Source organism: Chiloscyllium plagiosum, chromosome 41 (genome assembly GCF_004010195.1).
Source record: "Chiloscyllium plagiosum isolate BGI_BamShark_2017 chromosome 41, ASM401019v2, whole genome shotgun sequence".
In the NCBI taxonomy this organism is placed as follows: Eukaryota; Metazoa; Chordata; class Chondrichthyes; order Orectolobiformes; family Hemiscylliidae; genus Chiloscyllium; species Chiloscyllium plagiosum.
This window is the reverse complement of record NC_057750.1, coordinates 16,867,341-16,894,925: the sequence shown is the minus strand read 5'-3', so window position 1 is coordinate 16,894,925 and position 27,585 is coordinate 16,867,341. Positions and strand designations below refer to the sequence as shown.

Sequence of the window (27,585 nt, the reverse complement as noted above, 5' to 3'; positions counted from 1 at the left end):
TGACATCTTGAAAAATGTCCATATTACAGAGGAGGTGGTGCTGGATCTCTTAAAATGCATAAAAGTGAATAAATCCCCAGAACCTGATTAAGTTTACCCTTAAACTCTGTGGGAAGCTAGGGAGGTGATTGTTGGGCCCCTTGCTGAGATATTTGGATCATCGATAGTCACAGGTGAGGTGCCTGAAGACTGGAGGTTGGCTAACATGGTACCACTGTTTAAGAAGGGTGGTAAGGACAAGCCAGGGAACTATAGACTGGTGAGCCTGACATTGGTGGTGGGCAAGTTGTTGGAAGGAATCATGAGGGACAGGATGTACATGTATTTGGAAAGGCAACATGGCTTTGTGTGTGTGGGAAATCAGGTCCCACAAACCTGATTGAGTTTTTTGAAGAAGTAACGAAGAGGATTGATGAGGGCAGAGCAGAGGACATGATTGATACAGACTTCAGTAAGGCGTTCGACAAGATTCCTCATGGGAGACTGGTTAGCAGTGTTAGATCTCATGGAATACAGGGAGAACTAGCCATTTGGATACAGAACTGGCTTGAAGGTAGAAGACAGAGGGTGGTGGTGAAGGATTGCTTTTGAGACTGGAGGCCTGTGACCAGTGGAGTGCCACAAGGATCGGTGCTGGGTCCACTACTTTTCATCATTTATATAATTGATTTGGATGTGAATATAGGAGGTACAGTTAGTCAGTTTGCTGATGACACCAAAATTGGAGGTGTAGTGGACAGCGAAGTAGGTTCCTTCAGATTACAATGGGATCTTGATCAGATGGGCCAATGGGCTGAGAAGTGGCAGATGGAGTTTAATTTGGATAAATGTGAGGTGGTGCATTTTGGAAAGGCAAATCAGGGCAGCACTTATACACTTAATGGTAAGGTCCTGGGACTGTTGCTGAACAAAGAGACCTTGGAGTGCAGGTTCATAGTTCCTGGAAAGTGGAGTCACACGTAGATAGGATAGTGAAGAAGGTGTTTGGTATGCTTTCCTTTATTGGTTCAGAGTATTGAGTACAGGAGTTGGGAGCTGAAAATGTGTTGCTGGAAAAGCACAGTAGGTCAGACAGCATCCAAGGAACAGGAAAATCGACGTTTCGGGCATAAGCCCTTCTTTCTGCAGTCCTCACTTTCTCCTACAGGAGTTGGGAGGTCATGTGGTAACTGAACACGACATTGGTTAGGCCACTTTTGGAATATTGTATGCAATTCTGGTCTCCTTTCTATAGGAAGGATGTTGTGAAACTTGAAAGGTTTCAGAAAAGATTTACAAGGATGTTGCCAGGGTTAGAGAATTCGATCTATAGGGAGAGGCCAAATAGGCTGGGGCTGTTTTCCCTGGAGCATCGGAGGCTGAGGGGTGACCTTATAGAGGTTTATAAAATCATGAGAGGCATGGATAGTATAAATAGACAAGGTATTTTCCCTGTGGTAGGAGAGGGAAAGATTTAAAAGGGACTTAAGCGACAACCTTTTCACGAAGAGGGTGGTGCATGTATGGAATGAACTGCCAGAGGAAGTGGTGGAGGATGGTACAAGTACAACACTTTTAAGGATGGGTATATGAACAGGAAGGAGTTTAAAGGGATATGGGCCAAGTGCGGGTAAATGAGATTAAATTAGGTTAGGATATCTGGTTGGCATGAACAAGTTGGACTGAAGGGTCTGTTTCCGTGCTGTACATCTCTACTGCTCTATAACATCCGGGAGATTACCACTGGTTCAACATTGAACTGGACCAATCATGATTTGATTTACTCATTGTCAGGATTTACTCACATTTGGAAGAATACAGATTTCGTGATAGGCACACTTTGTGATAGACACACAGCTTTGTGTGGAGAGATTGTGTCTCACAAATCTGATTGAGATTTTGAGGAAGTGATAAGGACGATTGATAAGAGCAGGGAGGTGAAAATTACCCCCATGGACTTTAGCAAGGCCTTTAGCAAAGTTCCACATAGCAGGCTAATACAAACGGTGACGTCACATGTGATCCATGGCGGGTTGGTAAGATGGATATAGAACTGGCTTAGTTATAAAAGGCTGACAGCAGTGGTGGAAGGTGGTTTTTCTGACTGGAGATCTGTGACCAATGGTGTTCCACAGGGATCAGTGCTGGGTGGGACCTTGTTGTTTATAATATATCAATGATTTGGAGGAGAATGTCGATGGTGTGACTAGTAAGTTTGCAGATGACACAAACATTGGGGAAGTTGCAGATAGTGAGAGGGATTGATATAGATAAGCTGGAAGTTTAAGCGGACAAATAACAGATGGAATTTAATCCAGACAAATGCAAAGTGATACATTTCGGGATGGTATAGTGCAGACAACAAACAAGAAATGGTAGAACCCTTAGAAGCATCAACATACAGAGGGATCTAGGCGTATAGGTCCACAGTTCCATGGAAGTGGTAATACAAGTGGATAAGGTGGTCAAGAAGGCAAATGGCATGTTTGCCTTCATTAGTTGGGGCACAGAGTATGAAAATTGGTCATTCCTGATGAAGGGCTTATGCCCGAAGCATCGACTCCTTGCATGCTGCCTGACCTGCTGTGCTTTACCAGCACCACACTCTCGACTCTGATCTCCAGCATCTGCAGTACCCACTTACTCCATTAAAATTGGTCAGTCATGTTGCAGCTGTATATAGCTTTAGTTAGGCCACATTTGGAATATTGTCCTTGTCACCAGACCACCAGGAAGATGTGGAGGCTTTGGAGAAGGTATAGAAAAGGTTTACCAGGATGTTGCCTCATTTTGGAGGGTATCAGCTTTGAACTGAGGTAGCTTGCCAGATACATGAATAAACAGGAAATTGAGGGGTACAGACCACGCAGAGGCAAAAGGTTTTTAATTTGGAAAGGTGTCATGGCTTGGTGGGTCAAAGGGCATGTTCCTGCGTTGTGCTGTTCTTTATAAATACGGTGGCTACAACAACGGGTCAGAGGCTGGGAATCCTGCAGCAAGTAACTCATCTCCTGGCATCCCACAGCCTGTCCACCATCTACTAGACACAAGTCAGGCATCCACTTGCCTGAAGCACTACAATTCCAACCACACTCAAGAAGCTGAACACCATCCAGGATAAAACTGCACGCTTGTTAGGTTCCCCCCACCACCGACACTCCCAATAGCAGCACGTCCCAACTACATGATGTACGGCAGCAACTTACCAAGCCTCCTTCAGCAACACCATTTAAACTCACAGCCTGTACCAGCTAGAAGAACACGAGCAGCAGATATATGGAAACACCACCTGCAAGTCCCTCTCCAAGTCACCATTCGGACTTGGAACAGTTTGCAACTATCCCCCAGGAAAGGTTCCCTGATCCATTATCATTCTGGATGGGACATCCCCAAATGGTTATGCCCCCAGGTGAAGAGGCAGGAACTGGCTCCTCTTCTTAGTTCAGCCCTTGTTTCCATTAGACACACAAGATTCATTTAAAAAAGGATCCCTTCCAACATGACCTTTTCCCAGTCCAAAAGGTCCAGGACCGGTCCAATTTAACCAGGATTTCTTAAGTTAAATGGAGAGTGAGTTTATTAGCAACTAAAAACACACAAAAAAATCATTAAAATGTGTCAAACATACACACAGATTAGAAGCGTCAAGTGAAACCAAAAAGCAAAACTGATCTTCAACTTGCCGATGAATAATCAATTGTGAAATGTTAAGGTGGTGATTCTGGCAGCAATGCTTTTGGCAGTTTGGAGATCCTTTGTTCTGCAGTTAACTGAAAGGTTTTGTTAACTTTCTTTCAACAATGGATTTGCTCACTTGGCTTGGTTTCAGTCGAGAGGGAGGCTATGTCATTTACCTGTAGCATCTAGAGGAAATTTCATCTGTGCCTCTTCATAGCACAAGTAGAACTTGAACCACAAACTTGCACACTAACACACAGAGACCGGGGTTATGGCTAGTTTGTAACTCTTACCTTACTTTTATACTTCTGGAATGGTTTAAAAAAATGGTTTTTGCCCAGAACTGACTTTTTTTTTTCAATTCATCAGTCTATGACATAAGCCATGGGAGAACACAGCTTAGTTTTCTGAATGGCATCTCTCCCTTTGAGGTGTTTCTGTTTGAAGTTCCCATGACACTCTTCAGGGTATCACATTTCATGATTCCTCTTGGATTCCTTGCAATCCACATAGGGATTGTAGACAGCTGCTGAATTTACATCCTCAACTATTCTTTGACTTTTATGTCTTTCTTTTAAAAACATATGTTGTACTTAAAGATTCAATTTATCTGTCAGTAATTTGGGGTACTGATCTGTTTTTATAACAAACTATAGTTGCTGTTCCTTAATTGTCATTGGGTTAGCCTGACATCCCCCCACCCTAACAACAGAGTGCCCCTACACTATATGGACTGCGGCAGTTTGTGACAGTGGTTCACTGTTGACTCCTAATGACAATTAACGATCGGCAACAAGAGCTCATATCCCATGAAGGAATAAGAAAACAAAATCACAGTCAGTTTTCCATATCGGGAGCATTTTGTTTGGGAGCACTTCTGTGGTCAATCTGTTCTGTACCTCGGTCAACAAGCTTACCCACAATCCTTTTATGGGAGTCAAGGCTTCAGCAAAGCATGAGGTCTGACATGATTAGATTAGATTCCCTACAGTGTGGAAACAGGCCCTTTGGCCCAACAAGACCACACCAATCCTCCGAAGAGTAATCCATCCAGACCCATTCCCCTACCCTGTATTTACGCTCAGGGTTGCGTAACATGTATAAATTAGATTTACAGGGTTTTGACAGTATCATCAGCTGCTTTGTGCGATCACTTTTATCAATGGCACAGTGTTCCTCAAAATAAACACTTATAATTTGTTATTGATACTTTAAAGGTCTGGTTGATTAACATTTTTATTGGTTTGTGGCGAGTTTTCTTTTAAAAAGGTTAGAATTATGAATGGGAAAAGCAGAGCCTCATGTGCCATTGTAAGATTTGTTGATCCTGTACTGGATAAATGAGAATGGAAGCGGTTAGAGTTGTCAAGGGTGATGTGAGGGGCCATTGGGGTATGTTGGGCACAAGTTGACATGGAGGTAACATGTGGGGCAGGTGGGAATGTGATGGAGTGTGAGATGTGATGGCTGGGGGGCTTAAATGTAAGCAAACAAGAGGGAAGAAGTCCTATTGAACTGAGACAGGCCATTTAAACAGCCCACCTTGGCACTTGGTTGCCCCATGACTCCCCCAATTTGCTTCCAAGGACAATAGACTGACATCATCCCACATCAGACTCCCTGTTGTGAACACTGACTGTGACAAAGCACTTTCGACTGAGATGGGTTTTCTAGACTCGAGCTAGCCACCTCATTGGCTCTTAGTGCCTGATTGAGGGAGCCGACATTGGAGAGGTGGGACACATTGACAGCACCTCCACACTCCACCTTCTGACCCACACTCAACAGTGGCTTGATCCCTTTGGTGAGCTGCAACCTCAGGTGACTGTATTCCTAGCACCAGCCACCGCTCTCCCAGTGGCGCTGCCTGCAATAGACAATTGTTCACCTCTGCTCGGGCAGGGGGGATTGCAGGATTTCCAGGATCCTGGATCTCTGGCTAGGTTCACTGTTGATCATGCAAGTTAATTCAATGTGTTGTCCCCAATAGAAGAGATGTGGGACTCTTACCAGCTCTCCAGCCAATGCAGAGCGCCCCCATTGCATGGATTAAATTCTGCCCAGAGTGGAAACCCTAGCTGACTTTTCTGCTGTTTGATTCCAGAACACCAAATGGATTTGCAATCCCCCATTTTGCCAGAGAACAGATCGACAGGTTGGGAATGATGCCAAAATCTCCCACTCCCTGCAGAGACCCCGAACTCTCTGCAGAAACTCAACGAAATGTGAGAGGGATTCAAGAAAGCCATTGAAATCTCAAAGCAGAAACAAAAACACGGCAGTTTCTATCTCAGTCCATTTACTCTCCTCAGGAACACAGATCTTGGGCGAACCTTCCGCTGGGCAGCAGTCCAGGCATTACTGGAGAAATCGAATGCTCATCTTGTGCTCCAAATTAATATTCTCGAGTGACTGCAAAGTGGAAAACAAACAAACAAAAGGAAAGGTTTGCGTTTACATAGAAATTTTCATGATGGCCAGATCAGGGTCAGGTGAATTGGCCAAGCTAAATTGCCCGTAGTGTTAGGTAAGGGGTAAATGTAGGGGTATGGGTGGGTTTCGCTTCGGCGGGTCAGTGTGGACTTGTTGGGCCGAAGGGCCTGTTTCCACACTGTAATGTAATCTAATCTAATCTCAAAGTGCTGTTCAGCCAATGAAATCACTGTCCTAATGTAGGAAAAACACAGCAAGATCCCAAAAACAGCAATGCGATGATGATCCTTTTCTTGTGATATTGTTTGAAAATAATATCTGGAATGGGGGAGGTGTCTGATGTGGAAAGCTTGGACAAGCTGGGCTTGTATCTGCCAGTGATTAGAAGTGTATGAGTTGACTCAATCGAAAGATGTAAAATCCTGAGGGGGTCTTGACAGGGTGGACGTGGAGATGATGTTTCCTGTTAGGAACGAATACTAAAAAAAACACACCTTCTGCCCTTATTTGGTCAGTATCCCTCTATTCCCTCCCTATTTGTGTAATCATCTGGATGCCTCTTAAATCTCGTCAATGTACCTGTTTCCACCATTTCTTCTGGCAGTGTGTTGCAGACTCCTACCATTCTCTGCATGGAAGATCTCTGTTGCACATCTCCCTTAAACTTGCCCTCTCTCACCTTGAACCTGTACCACTTTGTAATTGAAACTTCAACTCTGGGAAAAAGCCTCTGACTATCCACCCTATCTGTGCCTCTCATCATTTTGTAGACCTTTACAAGGTCTCCTCTCAGCTGCAGTCTTTCTGGTGAAAACAATCTTTGTGGGAGAGTCCAGAATTAGGGATCATTCTTTCAAAGTAAGCATTGCCCATTTCAGACAGAAATAGAGATTTTTGTGTTTGCTCTCATAGTGGGTCGGGAGCCTTTGGAACTTTCATCCTGAAAAGGTGGTGGGAGCAGTGATGTTGAGGTGATGGATTCTTGTTAAGCAAGGAGGGAAGAGATCAGGCAAGAGTGTGGAGTAGTCAGGGAGGGCTATAAGAGGAAGCACTGCATGGACTCTTTCATGTCAAACACCTTTCTGCTGTTAGCTGGGGCTCAGTGGTAAACTACCAGCCCCGAGGTCACAAGGGTCCTGAGCTAAATTCCCACTTCAGCAAACCTAACACAGACCGTGAGAGACGTTCCAGTGCAGCACTGAGGGAGTGCTACCCTGATGGGGTACAGTATTCTTAGGTACGATATTAATGAGCTCCCCTCTGCCTGCTTGCGTGGGTGTTTAAGATCGCAGGGCAGTGTGAGTGTTAACCCTGGTTTTTTATTACAGTGATGTTAATAGCAGTGCAAGCTCAAGTAGCCTACTCCTGCAGCTAACTTATATGTTTATTAGCCAGCACACCAGGGTTAATTCTCCTACTCTCCTTCAAAATAGTGTCCTGGGATCTTAAACACCCGCTCAAATAGGGAAAGGGGATCTCATTAACACCTTACATAAGAAAACTATACCTCCCTGAATGTAGCATTCTCTCAATGCAGCACTGGAACGTCATTTGAGATTTGCGTGTTTGGGTTGCTGACGTGGAACTTGAACCCAGGGCCTTGTGACCTAGGGGCTGGCAGTTTACCACTGAGCCCCAGCTAACACAACAGAGAGAGAGAGATACTTGATATGAAAGAGTCTGTGCAGTGCTTCTTGACTTCAGTTCCACGAGGACAGCATGGTTTTATATCAGTAACAAGTGAACAGCCCTACCTCCTCTACAGCCACTCTGCCACATCATTAAGGCGAACAGCAAAGAAGGAAACAAAGGGAAGCAAGTCTTGTACCTTGGATCCCACTGTCTGATAGAACATCCTGCCCCACGTGCCTGAAGATCAGAGAGCCAACGATTGGCCTATTTAGTCACAAGATGACCATCATGGCAGAAACTCCCAACCCTGAATCATCCTCAAACCCGGGAGACAATTGACGGCGAAACAGCCATAATCAGCTTTATTCATTCTTCAATGGCAATGGACAACAGGAACCATTAACTCCTTAACTGTCTACGAGATACGTAATTTAGTTCAGATAGGGAGGAGTTTCCGGGAAAGTGATGCGATGAATAGGCCTGTTGCCTGGGCAGTGTTGGACATTCGTTACAGAGAGCAATGAGGCCTCACGCGGAATATCTGGAGGGCAATAAACAAGTCACCCCTTTAACGGGCCAGTGATGGTCACTGAGCTCTTCACTGTCTGAGTTTTAGCAGCAGTAACCACAGAATGTGGAGAGAAATGGAATGCATGTTTAGCCCACACAATGAAACTTAAGAGGCAATAAGCTAAAGATCCTGAGCAATGGAGAGGACACACTGGCAGACTCCTGAGGTGAAAGTGGGAAGTCATAATTGGAATTTAATTGAGGGGCTGTGTTTTATTGAAATGACTTCATAAAAAGCATATTAGCCAGACCTTACAGTGTTTCCTAGACCTCAAATGTGTGATCAAAATAAAAGATGTACAGTGTATGACAAAACATATTGAGAATTAACGACACTGTCCTATAAACACTCAGGCAGTTATTGTCCTTCCCTGAGCCTTGTCAAACAGCATTATCAGATGGTTCAAACTCAGCCTTCAATTAGGATCCACACAGAGAGCCGTTATCTTCAGTTCCCTGTCATCATTAAGGCGAACAGCAAAGAAGGAAACAAAGGGAAGCAGTCTTGTACCTTGGATCCCACTGCCTGATGGAACATCCTGCCCCACGTGCCCGAAGATCAGAGAGCCAACGATTGACCAACAGCATCACAAATGCCACCATATGTAGGGCAACAAGACAGCACCTGACTCAGACCGAGGAGATATGGGCACTGAACCCTATGCTGTTGGCACCAATCTGGCTACCCAGGCAACCAGCCTCCACAAGTTGCTATAGCACCCTTCCCATTTCCATGCATGTTGTAGCTATGGATAACGATGGGATAGGCTCCAATGTCCTCTCCATCCCAAGGTGGACCAGGAATTTCTCCCACTCTTCCCACCTGCCAGTGGCTTGCGTTGGAAGAATTTACAAGTTTACACCTGACCTGTGTGGCTGGAATGAATGCACCTTTGTTGGTCATCAAGTCCGTGAGTGGGCCTTGATCTCAGAGGTTCTAGCTCAGGGGCAGGGATAGCCCATTGCACCACCCAGACCTCCAAAAGCAGGAATCAATAGAGATTGATCAGGAGTGAAACTTCAGTTAATTTCCCTCTCCGCCTCCCTGAAATACCCATACTAATCCTAACACTCTCCCTGAAACCCTCCAATTCCCCCAAGGCATCTCACCGCCCCGTTCTCAATGGTAATTAGGGGTGTATAATAAATAGTCACTTGATTGTCAATACCCCTATCCCATGACGGAATTTTCAAAGAAGTACATCAAGTTCATACGTTGACTCAGTTCCCTCCATGATCCATGTGCTTTCACAGACTATAGTGAGTTGATGAACTGATGGTTAACTGTCTAAACAGCAGGATTTTCCCAACCACTCGACTGGACTCAGCTCCTTGGCTGGTGAAAGAGCAATACCTTTCGGAACTCTTCAAATGAGATGGCGCCATCTCCATCCAGGTCAGCCTCCTGGATTGTTCGATCAGTGATGCTCTCCAGTTGGTCATCCGTAACTTGTGCCTCCAACATCATACGAAGCACCTGTCAGAGAGTGTGAGAGACAGAGTGTGTGTGAGAGAGAGAGAGAGAGAGAGACTTGCATTTGATGTTCATTGAGAATCTGGCACTGGATTAAAGGAGATACGTACCATTGGCTGGTTGGGTACATGCCTGGATCAGCAACCCGCAAAGAGGTCACCCATTCACACACTGTTCAGGATCCATGTGACAGCTCACAAACACTGAGTCCTAATTATAAACCCCTGAAGCAGCCCAACAAACAAATAATTTTTTAAACATCAAATTTTATAGGTTTTTGTGGAATGGGATGGTTACTGCTAATATACCTGAGGAATGTTATGTAAACAGGTTAGATTTCTGTTCATCCACCACCTTTCCAATTCTCTGTTCCACTTTTCTCAGAAAGGCACGATGATTCATTCACGTCTCCTTATGGCTGGGTCTGTCAACTGTCTCTCTGGTTCCAATGCTGAAACTGTGTAGCAGACATTTTGCTGACACATTAGATTACTAACAGTGTGGAAACAGGCCCTTTGGCCCAACAAGTCCACACCGAGCCGCCGAAGCGCAACCCACCCAGACCCATTCCCCTACATTTACCTCTTCACCTAACACTACGGGCAATTTACCATGGCCAATTCACCTGACCTGCACATTTTTGGATTGTGGGAGAAAACCGGAGCACCCAGAGGAAACCCACGCAGACACGGGGAGAATGTGCAAACTCCACACAGACAGTCGCCTGAGGCTGGAATCGAACCCGGGTCTCTGGCGCTGTGAGGCAGCAGTGCTAACCACTGTGCCACTGTGCCAGCCACACGTATACCCTTGGTTTACCACTCACTTCCAGCCAGGTTATGGTGGAGGAATGGGATTGGTTCCAAGTTGGAGTTCTCCATTCCCAATTGGAGTCTCCTTGGAATTTGAGTTTGCAGCTTTAAAGACATCACTATGGGAGTAGTGTGCCAGGGATTTCAATGATGCCACAATTGTGTACTAATGTGTCAGAAAATACACGGGATCCTCCCATTCATCTAGAGGTGGTGAAGAGACTAATGACAGGCAAACATCTCGGCTAAAACAGATATTTTGAAACAGCACTGAAACAAGTTTATATTCAGACAAACAAAAAGAAACTTACTCAGTGCTGGATCTGACACAATAAAAACATTGTTTGACAACAGGAAAACAGAACAAACAATTTGACTCCTTGTATTTCAAGTCTCTGCAGAACGCAGTATTCCAAGAGATTAATCTTACAGGGCCTCTGGCATGTGTGGGATGCGGTGTGCAGCAGAAAACAGGCCCAAAGTTACATTGGATTCTCTTTGATGTTGCATATGGGCTGTCTCTCGCTCTTCGGTTCAATTACTTCTCGAAGCCATTGAAATTACACCTTATTCCATGATTGGAAACAGTGTAAAACCCTAATCCTTCCTTACCCAAAGACCATACTGATGGTTTAGTATGTCACATGTTTATTGGTAAACTGGTATCAAACTTATAGCAACTCAAACTACTGCATTGATTAGCTGCCAGGAATTTGAGTTAATATTAATACTCACCAGGGCCAACATCTTGTTAATCTAGCCTCCCAAACGAATATAACTATACAGCAGGGTTAATAGAGCTGTTCAAAATGATGAGGAGCTTTGACACAGTAAATAGGGAGCAAGTAAGCCCACAGTGGAGGGGAGCTGATTTTTCTTCAAACATGGACATTGTTACAATTTGGTGTGCATTATGAGAAAGGGTGGTGCATGCAGATCATGGTAGCTCTTGAAAGGGATTTGGATTAAAAACCTGACCAGCTGACGAATAGCATTTCTGACTGACTCCTTTGGCACTGCTAGAACCCTCTGACGAGAGACTGAACCACGCATACAGAGCTTGAACTCAATCCAATACATCTCAACAAACCCTGCATTAAATGTGCACACAGCATACACAGGCCATTTGGCACAGACAGTTCATGCTAGTATTTATGCTTCTCCTCAGCTTCCTTCCATCGTTTCCCATCTAAATCTTCCACTGTAATTCTCTATTCCCAGGTTTAGTTTCCCCTTTAAATATGATTCACTATGACCTCAAGCTCTGTATGCTCGCCACTCCCTGGATGTCTCCCGAATTCCCGGTTGGGTTTCTTGGGGACTTTCTGATATTGACAGCCTCTAGCTCCATTCTTCGCCTTCAGAGGAAATATCCACTCAATCAAAATGTTGCAGATTTTTAAACAACTTCCATTTAATGAGCCTGCTTTTCTCAAGATAAGAGAAAGCCAGTCTGATCAATCTTTGCTAATATGTATACTCATATATTTCTGGTACCATTGTTGTAAATCCTCTCCGTATCCTCCCCAGTGATTATATCTTTTTTATATAATGGCAACCAGAACTGCTCAGAGCACTCCAGGTGTGGTTTAATACGACTTCCTAATTTTATCCATCCCATCCCTTTGAAAGTAAAACCCATTGGCTGATTTGCTTTTTTAACGGCCTTGGTGACCAGTTGTACAACTTGCAGCAAACGTTGCAATCCCCACTGAGAGAGATGGTAAAGAAAACTACTGCTTTGATAGCTCACTGGGAAAAGGCACTTTTCTGATTCTCAAATGTCATTGCAGCCTTTACCTGAAGAAGTTCCTCCCTGGAGATTTTCCCATCTCCGTCCAGGTCATACAGTTGGAAAGCAACTGAAATAAGGAGGAGAAAGCTGGTTAAAGCGAGTTAAAATTAGCTAAAGCTCGTTAAAGAAGGTGTATTCAATCAAAGATCATTGGCATCCACAATAGTCATCAACAATAAATCTGCTCAACATTCAGGGAGTTCACGCAACCTGGGGGACTGGGAGAGTGATGACAATCCCAGGCCACACTTTCCTGAAGACAGAGTTCTCACAAGTTTCTTTTCCAGTGGAATGCCCTCTTCACTCTTCTCCAGATGTTCCCCCTTCCCCACATCAGGCAGGTGAAAGTAATTTAGCTGAGAAATCATGAAGGTGCAAATCTGTTTTCTATTCATTCGCTCAGACACGAATTTCTGTGTGCTGAAGTTTTGAAAATTGAAAATATCTGTGCGGTGACAAAATATCTACACTCATTCTTCCAGCTAAACTTCTTAGTACGTCTATGGTATTTATTTATTTTGCTCTAAGTCAACAACCAGGCTTAACTAATCAAACACCTTGAGTATGGATCAGTAAGCAGGTTCACACAATCAAACACTGTGCAACTGAACATGACAAGATCCACATGTATTGAGCCAGGATCCTGTGATCCATGGCCCTCTGTCACAGTCCTGTAACCCCAACCCAGCTCAATGCAAAACATCATTAGATCCTCTTATATAACGCAAGGTCATAAATGGAGATGTACTCAGCTCTAGCACAGTTCTGTGAAATGCAGTGGCCCCAAACTAGGATTGATACAAATGATTGACAGCTCATGGGCAACCATCATGTCATTCACTACAGTCATGATGTGGAGGAGCCAGTTTTGGACTGAGGTGGACAAAGTTAAAAATCACACAACACCCGGTAATAGTCCAACAGGTTTACTTGGAAGCACTAGCTTTCGGAGCACTGCTTCAACCACCTGATGAAAGAGTAGTGCTCCGAAAGCTAGTGCTTCCAAATAAACCTGTTGGACTATAACCTGGTGTTGTGTGATTTTTAACTTTATTCACTAGAGTGCATAGCTAAAATGGAAAATAATCCCAGGACACCAATTGTGACCTAAATGGCATCAATTCTTTAACATCTGACCCTTTCCTTGGAATAAACATAAAAACTGAAATAAAAATGTAGTAATTATCCCTTAATATTTAATTTGAAATTCAGAAGTTGCATTTTCAAGTCTCAACGCCTGATAAAAATATCAATTGTTCCCCAGGATAACAGCTGAAAGATAAAGGCACAGAGCAGGCCAGAAACTGGTCAATCTGTAGCGAGTATCTTACCTCCTGACTCCCCAAAGCTTGTCCACTATCTAGAAGGCACATATTGGGATGAGTGCAGTCCAAAAACATTCAAATGCTCAATGTTATCCAGTTAAAAGCAGCCCACTTGATTGGCACCCCATGCACTATTTTCAAAGTTCACTTCCTCCACCATCGAAATACAGTAGCTGCAGTGTGCACCATCCACAAGATGCACTGCAGTGTATACCATGGCTCCTTAGACAGTATTTTCCAAATCTACAACCTCTACCATCTAGAAGGACAAGGGTAGCATATACAAAGGAACACCATCCCATGCAAGTTCTTCTCCAAGTCATTCACCACCCTTACTTGGAAATATATCACCATTCCTTCAGTGTTGCTGGGTCAAAATCATGGAACTCCCTCCCCAAGGGCATTGTGGGTCTACCTAATGGTCTGCAGCAGTTCCAGAAGATAGCTCACCAACACCTTCTCAAGGGTAATTAAGGATGGACAATAAACACTGGTCTCACCAATGATACCCGAATCCCATGAAATAATTTTTAAAAAGAGAAGTTTCAGAAGATCATTTTTGCTACAGGGTTCACACTGCTTTCATGGAATCCCTATATTGTGAAAAGAAGCCATTCAGCTCCCACTAACCCTTCAGGGAGCATCCCACCCAGACCCACTCCCCTAACATATCCCAGTAATCCTGCATCTCTTCTGGCCAATCTACCTAATCTGCACTTCTTTGGACTGTGAGAAGAAACTCCCATAGTCACCTGAGGCTGGAATCAAACCCAGGGTCCCTGGCACTGTGAGGCAGCAGTGCTAACCACTGAGCCACAGTGCTACCATTGCAGGATGACTGTGGAGCAGTGAGCAATTTACACACACAGCAGCAGAACTCAATAGTGGATCGGCCAGGTGAATGATTAAACATGCTTTTTGTTATCCCTATGCAAGACTACAGCCTGTGTAAGTGGGTGATAAAGGTGATACTACAGGGAATGGACTGGGATGGGGGTGGGACAGGAATGGCTCAATGGGGATGAGGTTATTAAAAGGTGGAGGTGGAGCCTGTGGTTAAACAAATCCGCCTCTACAGCAGAGTGTGAAAAGAGGGAGCCAGAGGCTAGCTAGGCAGCAGTCTAAAAGCACTGTGGTTACTGGCAGAAAACCTTCCCTTGGCTGGACCGAAGGAAGTTGGGAAGGTGATGTGGATGGAATGTGATCCACACAAGTGATCAGAGATGGTTTTATCTGAGATCAATATAAAAGCAAAATGCCAAGGTCAGGGCTCGGGGGTGTCTATAAGCAGGCAGGAGGATCAGGCTGAAGACGGGTAAGGAACTCTGGGTAAATGCACACTCACACCGCAACTTGTTGGTACGACTGTTAATCGGCTCTGGTGCATTGGGATCGGTGGTCTTGTCTTTCACTGTGGGTCGGAAGCACGCCAGGATCCGGATGAATGAGCGGAAATCCAGAGTCTGCCTCCTGTAAACAATTCCAGATGGGATAAAGGCCAAAGGTGAGCTGAGCCGGGAATCGTAGTGAGATTATAGCACAGAAGGAGACCACTCAGCCCGTCAGCACCCTGCTGGCTCTTTCAAAGATCTATTCAGTTACGGCAAAGTTCTTACAGCACCGAGTCAGCCCCACTGTGTCTGCGATGCACACCCACAACAGCTGTCCTACATCCCATTAATGAATAATAAATAGTAGAGTCCTTGCCAGTAATTTATAACATTTGAGGATAATTTCCTTGTAGACATTCATAGTTCATACAGGCAACACACATACACACACACAGACACAGAGACACATACACACGTCCGCACCCCTCAGAAGGGAGGCCAGTTATGTATACATCTACCCCTCCCACGAGAGATTTACACGAACTCTCTCCTTCTTCCTGTACAACAATCTCACCCTAAATCACTTACTCGTTTGGGAAGAAAGCATTGATTATCCGATCTCCAAGTGGGTTCACAGCAAGCTCTCCAATCCGTTGGAAATCTTCCCGGCTGGAAAGAAAATTCCAGAACTGTGTTTGCACTATATGTTGTACCAAGTGGGAGAAACATGAACTCAGACCAGCAAGGGTCACCAGAAGTTTGGGATTGGGCTGTGGCATGCAGGGTGACGATAATGTGGAGCAAAGAGCGTTTGGATTAGGAACAGGAGTAGGCCATTCAGCCCTTTGAGTCTTCCTCACCTTTCAAGGACATCATGGCTCCAGGTCCACTTTGCTCCTTGCCCCTTCAAATATTCACCTATCTCCCGTAACCCTTGACTCTGAATCAAGAATCAATCTAACTCAGCCTTGAGTATACATGATGATGCAGCCTCTAGTGCTCTCTGGGAAAGAGAATTCCAAAGTCAAATGAGTCTCTTCGAGAAGAAATTCCTCCATCATCTTAAATGGGAGACCCCTTTACTTAAACTGGGTCCCCCTTTCTTGATATCCTTACAAGGGAACCATCTTCTCAGCATCTACCCTGCAAAGCTTCCCAACCCCAGAGACTTTTACATTTCATTAAGATCACTGCTCATTCTTCTACACACAATGAGTACAGGCCCAATCTGCTCAACCTTCCCAAATTAGACAATCTCCTCAATCCACGATTCAACCTCATGAACTCTCTCCAAACTGCTTCCAATGCAAATATAAGTTCCTTAAGTAAGAACTTAGAACAGTACAACACCGAAACAGGCCCTTTGGCCCACCATATCTGTGCCGACCATGATGCCATTCTGAACTAATCCCATTTGCCTGCACATGATTCGTATCTCTCTATTCCCTGCCTGTTCATGTGTCTGTCCAAATGCCTCTTAAACATGTCTGCTTTGACCATCTCCCTGGTACTGTGTTCCAGGCATCTACCACCCTCAGGATAAAATAAAACTTGCCTCGTACATCTCCTTTAAACTTACCCCCGTCCACCTTAAAACTATGGCTCCTAGTATTTAACGTTTCCACCCTGGGAAAACAACTCCAGCTATCCACCCTATCCACCCCTCTCATAGTTTTATATAGTTCTATTAGTTCACCTCTCAGCCTCTGATGTTCTAGCAAGAACAATTCACGTTTGTCCACCCTCTCCTTATAGCTAATAGACTCCAATCCAAGCAATATCCTCTTTTGCACCCTCTCCAAAGCCTCCACATCCTTTCTATACTGTGGCAACCAGAACTGCATACAATAATGTAAAAATGGCCTAAATGAACTCTTATACAGCTGCAAGATGAATTGCCAACTTTTACACTCGATGCCCCAGCACGCCGTACGCCCTTTTTATCACTTTATCCAAATGTGTTGCAATTTTCAGGGAGCTATGGACTTTTACCCAAGATCCCTCTGTATGTCAATGCTCCTAAGGATCCTGCCATTTACTGTATACTTTCCTCTTGCATTTGACCTCCCAGAGTGCATCACTCACACTTGTCCGGATTAACTTTCATCTGGCATTTCTTTGCCCAACTTTCCAAATGACCAAATCCTGTTGTATCCTGTTGCATGGGGATTGAGGCAGTGTTAGGGCAGGGATGATATTTTATATTTCGATCTTTCTTTTTAATCTTTGAACACTGTTCATTGTAGATTATTGCTCAGTCTGCTTCCTTTAAACTGGCCATCCTCTATTCAGGTCTTCCCAAGCTGCCTACCCCAAACTCTGATCTACACACACTACACTAAAATGGAAAGTTTGGACAGTCATTTTTAAAGGGACTTCAGAGTCAGGAATTCTCCCAACTCCCTGCCTACAATAGGGGGATGGAAACTGGAGCCTAGTTTAAGTGATTCATGCACCAGGACTCCCGGATCCCGCTGTACCGAATTCTGCAAACCTTCTCCATGTAAACAATATTCTGCTATTCCATTCCTCCTGCCAAGTGGAAAAGCTCATGATTTCCGACATTATGTTCAATCTGTCAACATTTTGCTCGTTGACTTAACCTTCTTTGCAGACTCATTTTCTCTTCACAACCCATTTTTCTACCAATCTTTGTAATCTCAGGAAATGTGGCAACCAAACATTCAGTCCTTTCATCCAAGTCATTAATATTGGGCTTCCCTAATTCATATTCCATCCTGTTTGTAATGAAGGCTATTGTTCCATTCACCTTCCTAATTACTTGCTGCGACACAAGGTGAACTAAGGTGGACAGAGTCAGTGAAGATGGATGGTGATAAGACAGTACACAAAGTGAGTTTTCTCCCCAGTGCTCTTGAGATCTTCTTGAGGAACACTTTTTGATTATTTTTGGATGCTACATTTTGGTTTTCAGGTACTTCTTTTTATTTTATTTTGGTGATATAGTGATTAACTGATGATACCTTCTGTATTTGTGCTAACAAATGAAGTCTTTAGACTCTCATAGATGCAGTATTAGAGGAATTAATCAAAAACAATAATTATCAACACATCAATAAACATAAAGCTAAACTCACAAGAGAGCATTCATTTTATGGACAACAAATGCACACGTCCTATGAATTAATTTTTAAAAAATTCTTAGACACTACAGTGTGTGTGTTATGGACCAGATCATGCCCCCTCATATGTATCTAGAGTTAGCGCAGACCTTCACTTCTATCTTATTTAAAGGCAAGTATAAGGTGGTGTGTTACAGATGTAATTTGAATGGTTAGACTACTCAGCTTTAACCAAAACATACTTTATTCTTACCCTATAATTAAAATACAAACAAAAGAAAGAAGAATTGGAATAACATTTGAATAATTAGAATAATAAGGGAGGCAATGGCCTAGTGACATTATCACTAGGCTATTATTCCGGGAGCTCAGCTGATGTTCTGGGGATCCAGTTACGAATCCTGCCATGGTAGATGGTGGAATCTGAACTCAGTTTAAAAATCAGGAATTACAAGTCTGATGATGACTATGAATCATTGTCAGGAAAAATCCGTCTGGTTCACTAATGTCCTTTAGGGAAGGAAACTGTCATCCTTACCTGGTCTGACCTGCACGTGACTCCAGACCCATAGCAATGTGATTGACTCTCAACTGCCCTCTGGGCAATTAGGGATGTGCAATAAATGCTGGGCCAGCCAGTGACACCCTCATCCCGTGAATGAATGAAGAAAAGAAAACTTTACAGAATAACAAATTGTTTAACCAGTAGGCAGTTCCGATCTAGTAACATCCTATAAACACACCTTCAGCAAAGTCAAATTCAGTAACATTGATTGTCTCCCGTGCAACTCTGACAGAGAGAACCCCAGCTTTTAGCTTTAACAGACAGAGGCGAATAACAGCTTCCACATCCAGCATCAACACCCAGCAACTGCTGGAAGTTAAACCAAAACCCCTGGTTCTATGGGAGCCTGACTGCGACCATTCGCGTTGCTTTTGTTGTTCCAACTTTAAAACTCCAAGGACTCACAAGCTGTTTATTAACTTGGATGGATCAAATCCACTTCGACAAAAATCAAGAGAAAACACACCTCTTAAAGCCATAGTGTTGTAACAATTGGCATAAGATAAGCATTAGTTAGCAACAAATGTTTTTTTTCAAAATAATTGACAGACGTTTCTAAACACAATAGCCATCAATCTAAGTTGACCTTTCCCCAACTGGGGAGATGAGACCTCAACCATTTCCATCACATATGCACAAAGCTGGAACATTTTAACAAGGCAGTAATTACCTTTTTTACTGCATCACAGAGTCCAAATCTCATATTTAAGTTTAACAAATGGTAGTGTTAGCATAGAACATAGCAGCACAGTACAGGCTCTTCGGCCCTTGATGTTGTGCCGACCTTTTATCCTACTCTCAGATCATTTATGTCGAGAGTGTGGTGCTGGAAAAGCACAGCACGTCAGACAGCATCCGAGAAGCATGACAGTCGACGTTTCAGGCAAAAGCCCTTCGTCAAGAATGTGTCTATCCAAGAACCATTTAAATGCCCATAATGTATCTGACTCTACTACCACCACTGACAGTGCATTCCACGCACCACCACTCTCTGTGTAAAGAACCTTCCTCTGACGTCTCCCCTAAACCTTCCTCCAATCACCTTAAAATTATACCCTATAATGAGGTGACCAGAACTGAACACAATATTCCAAGTGTGGTCTAACAAGAACTTTATAGAGCTGCAGCATATCCTCTTGGCTCTTAAACTCAATCCCCCTGCTAATGAAAGTCAACACATCATACACCTTCTCAATAACCCTATCAACTTGGGTGGCAACTTTGAGGGATCTATGAACATGGACCCCAAGATCCCTCTGTTCCTCCACATTGCCAAGAATCCTGCCTTTAACCCTGTGATCTGCGTTCAAATTCCATCTTCCAAAATGAATCATTTCACACTTTTCGGTTGAATTCCATTTGCACTTATCAGCCCAGTTCTGCATCCTGTCAATGTCTTGTTGTGATCTACAACAGCCCTCCACACTATCCAGAACTCCACCAAACTTCATGTCATCAGCAAACTTACTAACCCACCCTTCCACTTCCTCATCCAAGTCATTTATAAAAATCACAAAGAGCAAATATCCCAGACAGATCCCTGCGGAATATCACTGGTCACCAAGCTCCAGGCTGAATACTTGCCATCTAATACCACCCTCTGTCTTCCATGGGCCAGCCAATTCTGTATCCAGAGAACCAAATTTCCCTGTATCCCATGCCCCCTTACTTTCTGAATAAGCCTATCTTGTGGAACCTTATCAAACACCTTGCTAAAATACCTTCATCAATGTGTTTTGTCACATCCTCAAATAATTCAATAAGGCTTGTGAGGTATGACCTGCCCCTCTCAAAGCCATGCTGACTATCAAACTATGCTTTTCCAAATAATAATAATTCCTCTCTCTCAGAATCTTCTCCATTAATATGCCCACCACCAATGTCAGGCTGACTGGTCTGTAATTCCCAGGATTATCCCTATTCCCTTTCTTGAACAAGGGAATAACATTTGCAACCCTCCAGCCATTTAGTACTATTCCAGTGGACAGTGTGGATGAAAACTTCATCGCCAAAGGCATAGCAATCTCTTCCCCAGCTTCCCATAGTAACCTTGGGTATATCCCGTCTGGCCTAGGGGACATACCTGAAACTTTATTGCTGGAACAGCACAGCAGGTCAGGCAGCATCTAGGGAACAGAAGATTCGACGTTTCGGGCACATGCCCTTCTTCAGGAATGTGCCCGAAACGTCGAATCTTCTGTTCCCTAGATGCTGCCTGACCTGCTGTGCTGTTCCAGCAATAAAGTTTCAGCTTTGATCTCCAGCGTCTGCAGACCTCACTTTCTCCTAGGGGACATACCCACTTTTAACGATTTTCAAAATTTTTAGCACATCCTCCTTCTTAACATCAACCTGTTTGAACATATCAGCCTGTTTCACGCTGTCCTCACAAATGTCAAGGTCCCCCCTCAGTAGTGAATACTGAGGCAAAGTATTCATTAAGGACCTCCCCGACCCCTATATTTACCCCTGACTAATCCACCTAACACTATGGGCAATTTAGCATGGTCAATTCACCTGACCTGCACACCTTTGGACTGTGGGAGGAAACCGGAGCACCCAGAGGAAACCCACGCAGACACGGGGAGAACGTGCAAACTCCACACAGACAGTCACCCGAGGCTGGAATTGAACCCAGGTCCCTGGTGCTGTGTGGCAGCACTGCTAGCCACTGACCCACCGTGCTGCTTCCGAGTTATAAGGATAGGCTGGGACTTTGTTCCTTGGAGTGTAGGAGACAGAAGGGTGACCTTATCGAGGTCTGTAAAATCATGACAGGCCATAGATAGTCAACAGCTTTTCCCCAGCGTAGGCAAGTCTAAACCTAGAAAGCATAGGTTTAAGGCGAGAGAGTACAGATATAAAAGGTTCCAGAGGGGCAACGTTTTCACACAGAAGGTGGTGAGTGTCTGCCAGAGGTAGTGGTGGAAGAGAGTACAATTTTGAGAAACATATGGACAGGTACATTGGTGGATTAGCTATGGACAGATGTGGACCAAATGGCCTGTTTCATAGAACATAGAACAATACAGCGCAGATCAGGACCTTCGCCCCTCGATGTTGCGCCGACCTGTGAATTATTCTCAGCTTGTCCCCCTACATGATCCAATCATCATCCATGTGCTTATCCAAGGATTGTTTAAATCTCCCTAATGTGGCTGAGTTAACTACATTTGCAGGTTGGGCATTCCACGCCCTTACCACTCTCTGCGTAAAGCACCTGCCTCTGACATCTGTCTTAAATCTATCACCCCTCAATTTGTAGTTATGCCCTCTCGTATAAGCTGACGTCATCATCCTAGGAAAACGTCTTTCTCTGTCTACCCTATCTAACCCTCTGCTCATCTTGTATGTCTCTATCAAATCCCCCCTAACCTTCTTCTTTCCAATGAGAACAGACCCAAGTCTCTCAGCCTTTCCTCAGAAGACCTTCCCTCCAGACCAGGCAACATCCTGGTAAATCTCCTCTGCACCTTTTCCAATGCTTGCACATCCTTTCTGTAATGGGGCGACCAGAACTGTACACAATATTCCAAGTGCGGCCGCACTAGCGTTTTGTACAGTTGCAGCATGATATTGCGGTTCTGGAACTCAATCCCTCTACCAATGAAACCTAACACACTGTATGCCTTCTTAACTTGTGGAACACCACTAGTAACTGGTCTCCAGGCTGAATATTTTCCATCAACCACCTTCTTCCAGAAAGCCAGTTTCTAATCCAAACTGCTAAATCACCCTCAATTCCATGCCTCTGCATTTTCTCCATCAGCCTACAATGTGGAACCTTATCTAAGGCTTTACTGAAGTCCAAGTATACCGTGTCAACTGCCCTACCCTCATCTACATGTTTGGTCACCTTCTCAAAAAACTCAATGAGGTTTGTGAGACACGACCTGCCCTTGACGAACCATGTTGACTATCTGAAATCAAATTGTTGCTTGCAGGGTGATTATAAATCTTATCTCTTATAATCCTTTCCAAAACCTTTCCTACACCAGAAGTAAGGCTCACTGGTCTACAATTACCTGGGTCATCTCTACTGCCCTTCTTGAACAAGGGCACAATATTTGCAATCCTCCAGTCCTCAGGTACTAAACCCGTAGACAATGATGACTCAAATATCAAAGCCAAAGACTCTGCTATCTCCTCCCTAGCTTCCCAGACAATCCTTGGATAAATCCCATCCGACCCAGGAGACTTGTCTACTTTCACTCCTTCTAGAATCGATAATACCTGTTCGTAACTAACCTCGATCCTCTCTAGTCTAATATCTCGTACCTCATTCTTTTCCTCTACAATATTCTCCTTTTCCTGAGTGAACACCGATGAGAAATGTTCGTTTAGCACCTCTCTGATCTCTACAGGGTCCACACTCAACTTCCCACTTCTGTCTTTGACTGGCCCTATTCCTGCCCTAATCATCCTTTTATTCCTCACATACCTATAGAAAGCTTTAGGGTTCTCCTTTACTCTATTTGCTAAAAACTGCTCGTGTCCTCTCTTTGCTCTTCTTAACTCTCTCTTTAAATCCTTCCTAGCTGATCTGTAACTCTCCATCGCCTCATCGGAACCATCTTGCCTCATTAACACATAAGCCTCCTTCTTCTTAACAAGAGATGCATTTTTTTTCAGTAAACCACGGTTCCCTTACCTTATATACCCTGCTATAAACCTCTGTTGTCTTTATTTGGGGGAATAGAAGGTTCTTGATTTGAGATGGACACCAGCCTGATTTGATGCCCATTCTTCAGCTTCTCTCCCCTAATGTCCACCTTGGTGAGCCCACTAAAGCTTCACCCACACCATTAACCCTTCATGTTCATGTGCAGGAGGGGCCACTGTGTTTCCATGGTTAATTTTTTTTATACTCACCTCAACGTTCCCTTGTTATTTTTGTCCAACTCTTCAAATCGATCGTAGAGACGACAAATGTGAGCCTTAGTGACTGAAAGAATGATTTATCATCAGTAAATAGTTCCAGAGTCCTCTGATCCTTGTCAATGATTAAAACCTAGATTTCTTCCTGAAGGAAGTGCAGCTTGCCATCCGAGGACAGTATGCAATTGTGCTGCTGCGTTCGAATTCGACTGATTCCCATGTGCAAAATTATATTCCAATGTATAAAACATCACTGTACTTTGTACAGAATTCTACTGAAACACATCTCATCCCACGCCCCACAGCCTATGGATTAGAAGATGTCAGCTATTCTACCCAGTGAGCTTGCTTTAATAACACCATGGCTGATCTGACTGTGGATTCAATTCCACCATCTTGCAAACCTCTGATGGTCTTCAACACCGTTATATATTAAAAACCTGCTGAAATCAGCCCTGAATGTAATTCAGTGAGCCAGATCTCGAGATATGAACATTTCTCTGAGAAGACATTCATGCTCAGCTCTGCCTTACAGAGGCTACATCTTATTTTGAAACTTGCTCCCAGTTCTGGGCTTTGCCAGAAAGGAATACACACTCTCAATTTAGCATGGCCAATCCACCCTAACCCACACATCTTTGCCCTGTGGGAGGAAATCAGAGCACACGGGGGACACAGTCACCCAAGGCTGGAATCGAACCCGGGTTCCTGGCGGTGTGAGGCAGCAGTCCCACTATGCTGCCCCCTTTTATTCAGGCTCTTTCATCCCAGGAACGCTATTTTTGTTCAGATTTTGGTTAGATTAGATTTCCTGCAGTGTGGAAACTGGCCCATCGGCCCAATAAGTCCACCCCAACCCTCCAAAGGGTAACCCATCCCCCGACCCTATATTTACCCCTGACTTGGCAATTTCCCGTGGCCAATTCACCTGACCTGCACATCTTTGGATTGTCGGAAGAAACCCATGCAGACACAGGGAGAACATGCAAACTCCACACATAAAATTGCCTGAGGCGGGAATCGAACTAGGTCCCTGGCGCTGTGAGGCAGCAGTGCTAACCACTGAGCCACCGTGCCACCATTGGATCGGCTGTCTTCCCATTTTTTAGAATGAGAATCATTTTAAACTTTTCTCAATTTGAGGATGCCAACATACCTGCCCTCCTCCCATTGGCTCCCAGTCAGCGATGCCCAGTGGGCAACACTGGCTTCCACCCTGATACCTCCAACTCTCCCCCATTTCCCTCTAATACAAGGAAGGGGTTTCATTGATACAGAACCTTTTGCCACCTCACAACGGCAAAAGTCACCTGACGTACATTTTGAACTGTAGCCATTGCACTAATGTAGGAAATGTCACAATTACTCTGGGCACAGCAAGCTCTTACAGATGGCAATGCGGCCACGACAGGCCACCCGATGTTGGCTACATTAAGGATAGCCCCCGTTGAAGTCGTCAAAAAGGCAAAAGGGAGGACTGCAGATGCTGGAAACCCCGAGTCTAGATTAGAGTGGTGCTGGAAAAGCACAGCAGGTCAGGCAGCATCCGTGGAGCAGGAAAATCGACGTTTCGGGCCAAAGCCCTTCATCGGGATTCCTGATGAAAAGCTTTTGCCCAAAATGTCGATTTCCCTGCTCCTCGGATGCTGCCTGACCTGCTGTGCTTTTCCAGCACCACTCTAATCTACACCCCTGTTGAAGTAGTGGCCAGTGGACCTGACTTAAGCACCTGAGCCTCAGTTTAATATCTCCCAGAGAACCACAGAATCCCTACAGTCTGGAAGCAGGTCATTCAGCCCATTGAGTCCCTCCACAGAGCAGCCCACCCAGATCCACCCCCATACGCCTGCATTTCCCATGGCTAACCCACCTAACCTGCACCTCAGGGGCAATATAAGCATGGCCAATCCACCCTAACCTGCACATCTTTGTGACTGTGGGAGGAAACCAGAGCACCTGGAGGAAACCCACACAGACAGAGGGAGAATGTGCAAACTTCACACAGACAGTCACCCGTGGGTGGAACTGAACCTGGGTCCCTGGTGCTGTGAGGCAGCAGTGCTAACCACTGAACCACTGTGCCGCCCTTTTACAGTGTTGTCTTCTCTCAGAGCTGTACCAACATGTCCGCTTGGATTGTACGTCAAGTCTCTGGGGTGGGACATGAACTCCACGTCTTTCTGACCCAGAAGCTAGACCACCAAATGGAGCACTTTGCGGGAACCTCTGGCTTTGCAAATCGAGTCAGCTATGTCTCGAGGGTGAACCAGTGACATTCTGCAGCCTGCACACTCAGAATTGCAGACTCGGGACAAGCTGGCTGGCTTCTGGGAATGCTTGATCCGCCAACACCCATCCCCTGGGAACCTTTATGGCCAGTGAGTAAACATTGTACAACGTGCCCGATTGCCCCAATATTGTTTCTGGACCTTTGAGCTCCCTGCAGTGACATTTTAAAAAAAAGCTTAATTCAACAGCATTGCAAAGAACATAAAACAGCACTTCAGGGATTAGCATGAGAGAATACAGTTTACGACAGTCAACCCCCACCTCAGCCTCAGCTCAATTACTGTGGGGCAAGATCTTGTCTTCCCTACACAATGCAGTCGCCAAAGCGCACACAAAACAGTCACCAATATTTGCTTGTTCCCACTCATTTCTCTTCCGATCCCAAATGACAGGATATCCTCCCATTCCCATTCTTATACTTGACTCTGTAATGCGAGCATTGTGTCAGAGCCAGCAACATTGAGTTCCACTCCAGCAAGCATGGCCACCATCAGGCCATGGCAATGGGTACTGGACCTTCAACCAATAGCTTGCCTTCCCTTTTTGGGGCAGCTGGGGGGGGGGCTAGGAAGGATACCGCTACTATCCGGGCCAGAGGAGACCTGGCTTGAGCCCTACTGCCGGTGTCCTGGCCAACATATACCCCTTGATCAACATCCCAAAAAAAATGGTGATCTGCCTGGCTGCATGTGGGATCTCGCTCGATGTGAGTGGATGTCCTGTTTGCCAACATGACAACCCATGACTGCACTCCAGACATGCATTTCACTGGCCATCCAGCGCTTTGAGACAACCTGAATAAAAGGGCGCTACCTAAATGCAAGTATTCCTTTACACCGCCAGCCTGAATCCTCGTGCGCATCTCCGATTAAAAAACCCCTTCCTCCCAAACCATGCCAAGTATCTGTCAACATTTGATCATATAACAAAATTAAAAACACCACAGAATCCCTGCAATGTGGGAACAGGCCCTTCGGCCCAACAAGTCCACACCAACCCTCCCAAGAGTAACTCACTCGGACCCATGCCTTTGACTAATGCAGGAGAAAGGGAGGACTGCAGATCAGAGTCCAGAGTGGGGTGCTGGAAAAGCACAGCAGGTCAGTCAGCATCCCAGGAGCAGGAGATAAAGAACATATGCTTGAAACGTCAATTCTCCTACTCCTCGGCTGTGCTTTTCCAGCACCACACTCTCGAGTTTGACTAATGTACCCAACCTTCACATCCGTGGGCAATTTAGCACGACCAATCCATCCTCACCCGCACATCTTTGGACTGTGGGAGGAAACCCACGCAGAAAAGGGGAGAATGTGCAGACTGCAGACAGGGCAGTTGCCCGAGGCTGGAATCGAACCCGGGTCCTGTGGGGCAGCCGTGCTAACCATTGAGCCACCGTGTTTAAAATCGAGAGCAGGTTTCAATGCTCCCAGCTGTCAGGTTGGAGCAAGTTCAAGTGTCTCCCTGCAGGCGCTGGAGCCGGAGTGTGTTCAGTTTAAACCAAGTGCTGATTTCACCAGGAGGCGAGAGCCAGCCGGAAAATTCAGTGAAATCTCAGTCTGTCCCCATCCCCACCAGCCCGGGCACTCACAGCCTGTCTCCTGGATAATTCCTTGCACGTCCTCGATCTTGGACAGATGTGAAGAATATGAGCCCATTTTTGCAAGCCTCCTGTTCCCCCAAGCTGCAGCTTGTACAGAAACTCTGGAACTTCATGACCTCGCCCCCTTCCAAGGAGATTGAC

The 27,585-nt window shown here is 44.9% G+C and overlaps 1 protein-coding gene across 2 annotated transcripts; it reads right to left on the bottom strand.

Moving 5' to 3' along the window:
- Positions 1 to 3,538: 3,538 nt before the first annotated feature.
- chp2 (calcineurin-like EF-hand protein 2) lies at positions 3,539 to 27,585 on the bottom strand. 2 transcript variants are annotated; one of them, XM_043681022.1, is made up of 7 exons: positions 27,433 to 27,579; positions 23,550 to 23,622; positions 15,618 to 15,698; positions 15,044 to 15,168; positions 12,379 to 12,440; positions 9,647 to 9,769; positions 3,539 to 6,069 (listed from the first exon to the last, which is right to left on the bottom strand). In XM_043681022.1, exons 1-7 carry the CDS (start codon positions 27,497 to 27,499, stop codon positions 6,016 to 6,018), a joined length of 585 nt encoding a protein of 194 aa, XP_043536957.1. In that variant the 5' UTR covers positions 27,500 to 27,579; the 3' UTR covers positions 3,539 to 6,015. The 2 variants fall into 2 exon arrangements, with proteins under 2 accessions (XP_043536957.1, XP_043536958.1); XM_043681023.1 differs by lacking the exon at positions 15,618 to 15,698 and having other exon boundaries at positions 27,433 to 27,585.

Excerpts from the sequence above, each read along its gene's own strand:
- chp2 (XM_043681022.1), bottom strand. The coding sequence starts at position 27,499 with ATGGGCTCATATTCTTCACATCTGTCCAAGATCGAGGACGTGCAAGGA. Across the intron at positions 23,623-27,432 it reads AATTATCCAGGAGACAGGCT|TCACTAAGGCTCACATTTGT; the intron begins GTGAGTGCCCGG and ends TCATTCTTTCAG. Across the intron at positions 9,770-12,378 it reads CCAGGGAGGAACTTCTTCAG|GTGCTTCGTATGATGTTGGA; the intron begins GTAAAGGCTGCA and ends ACTCTCTGACAG.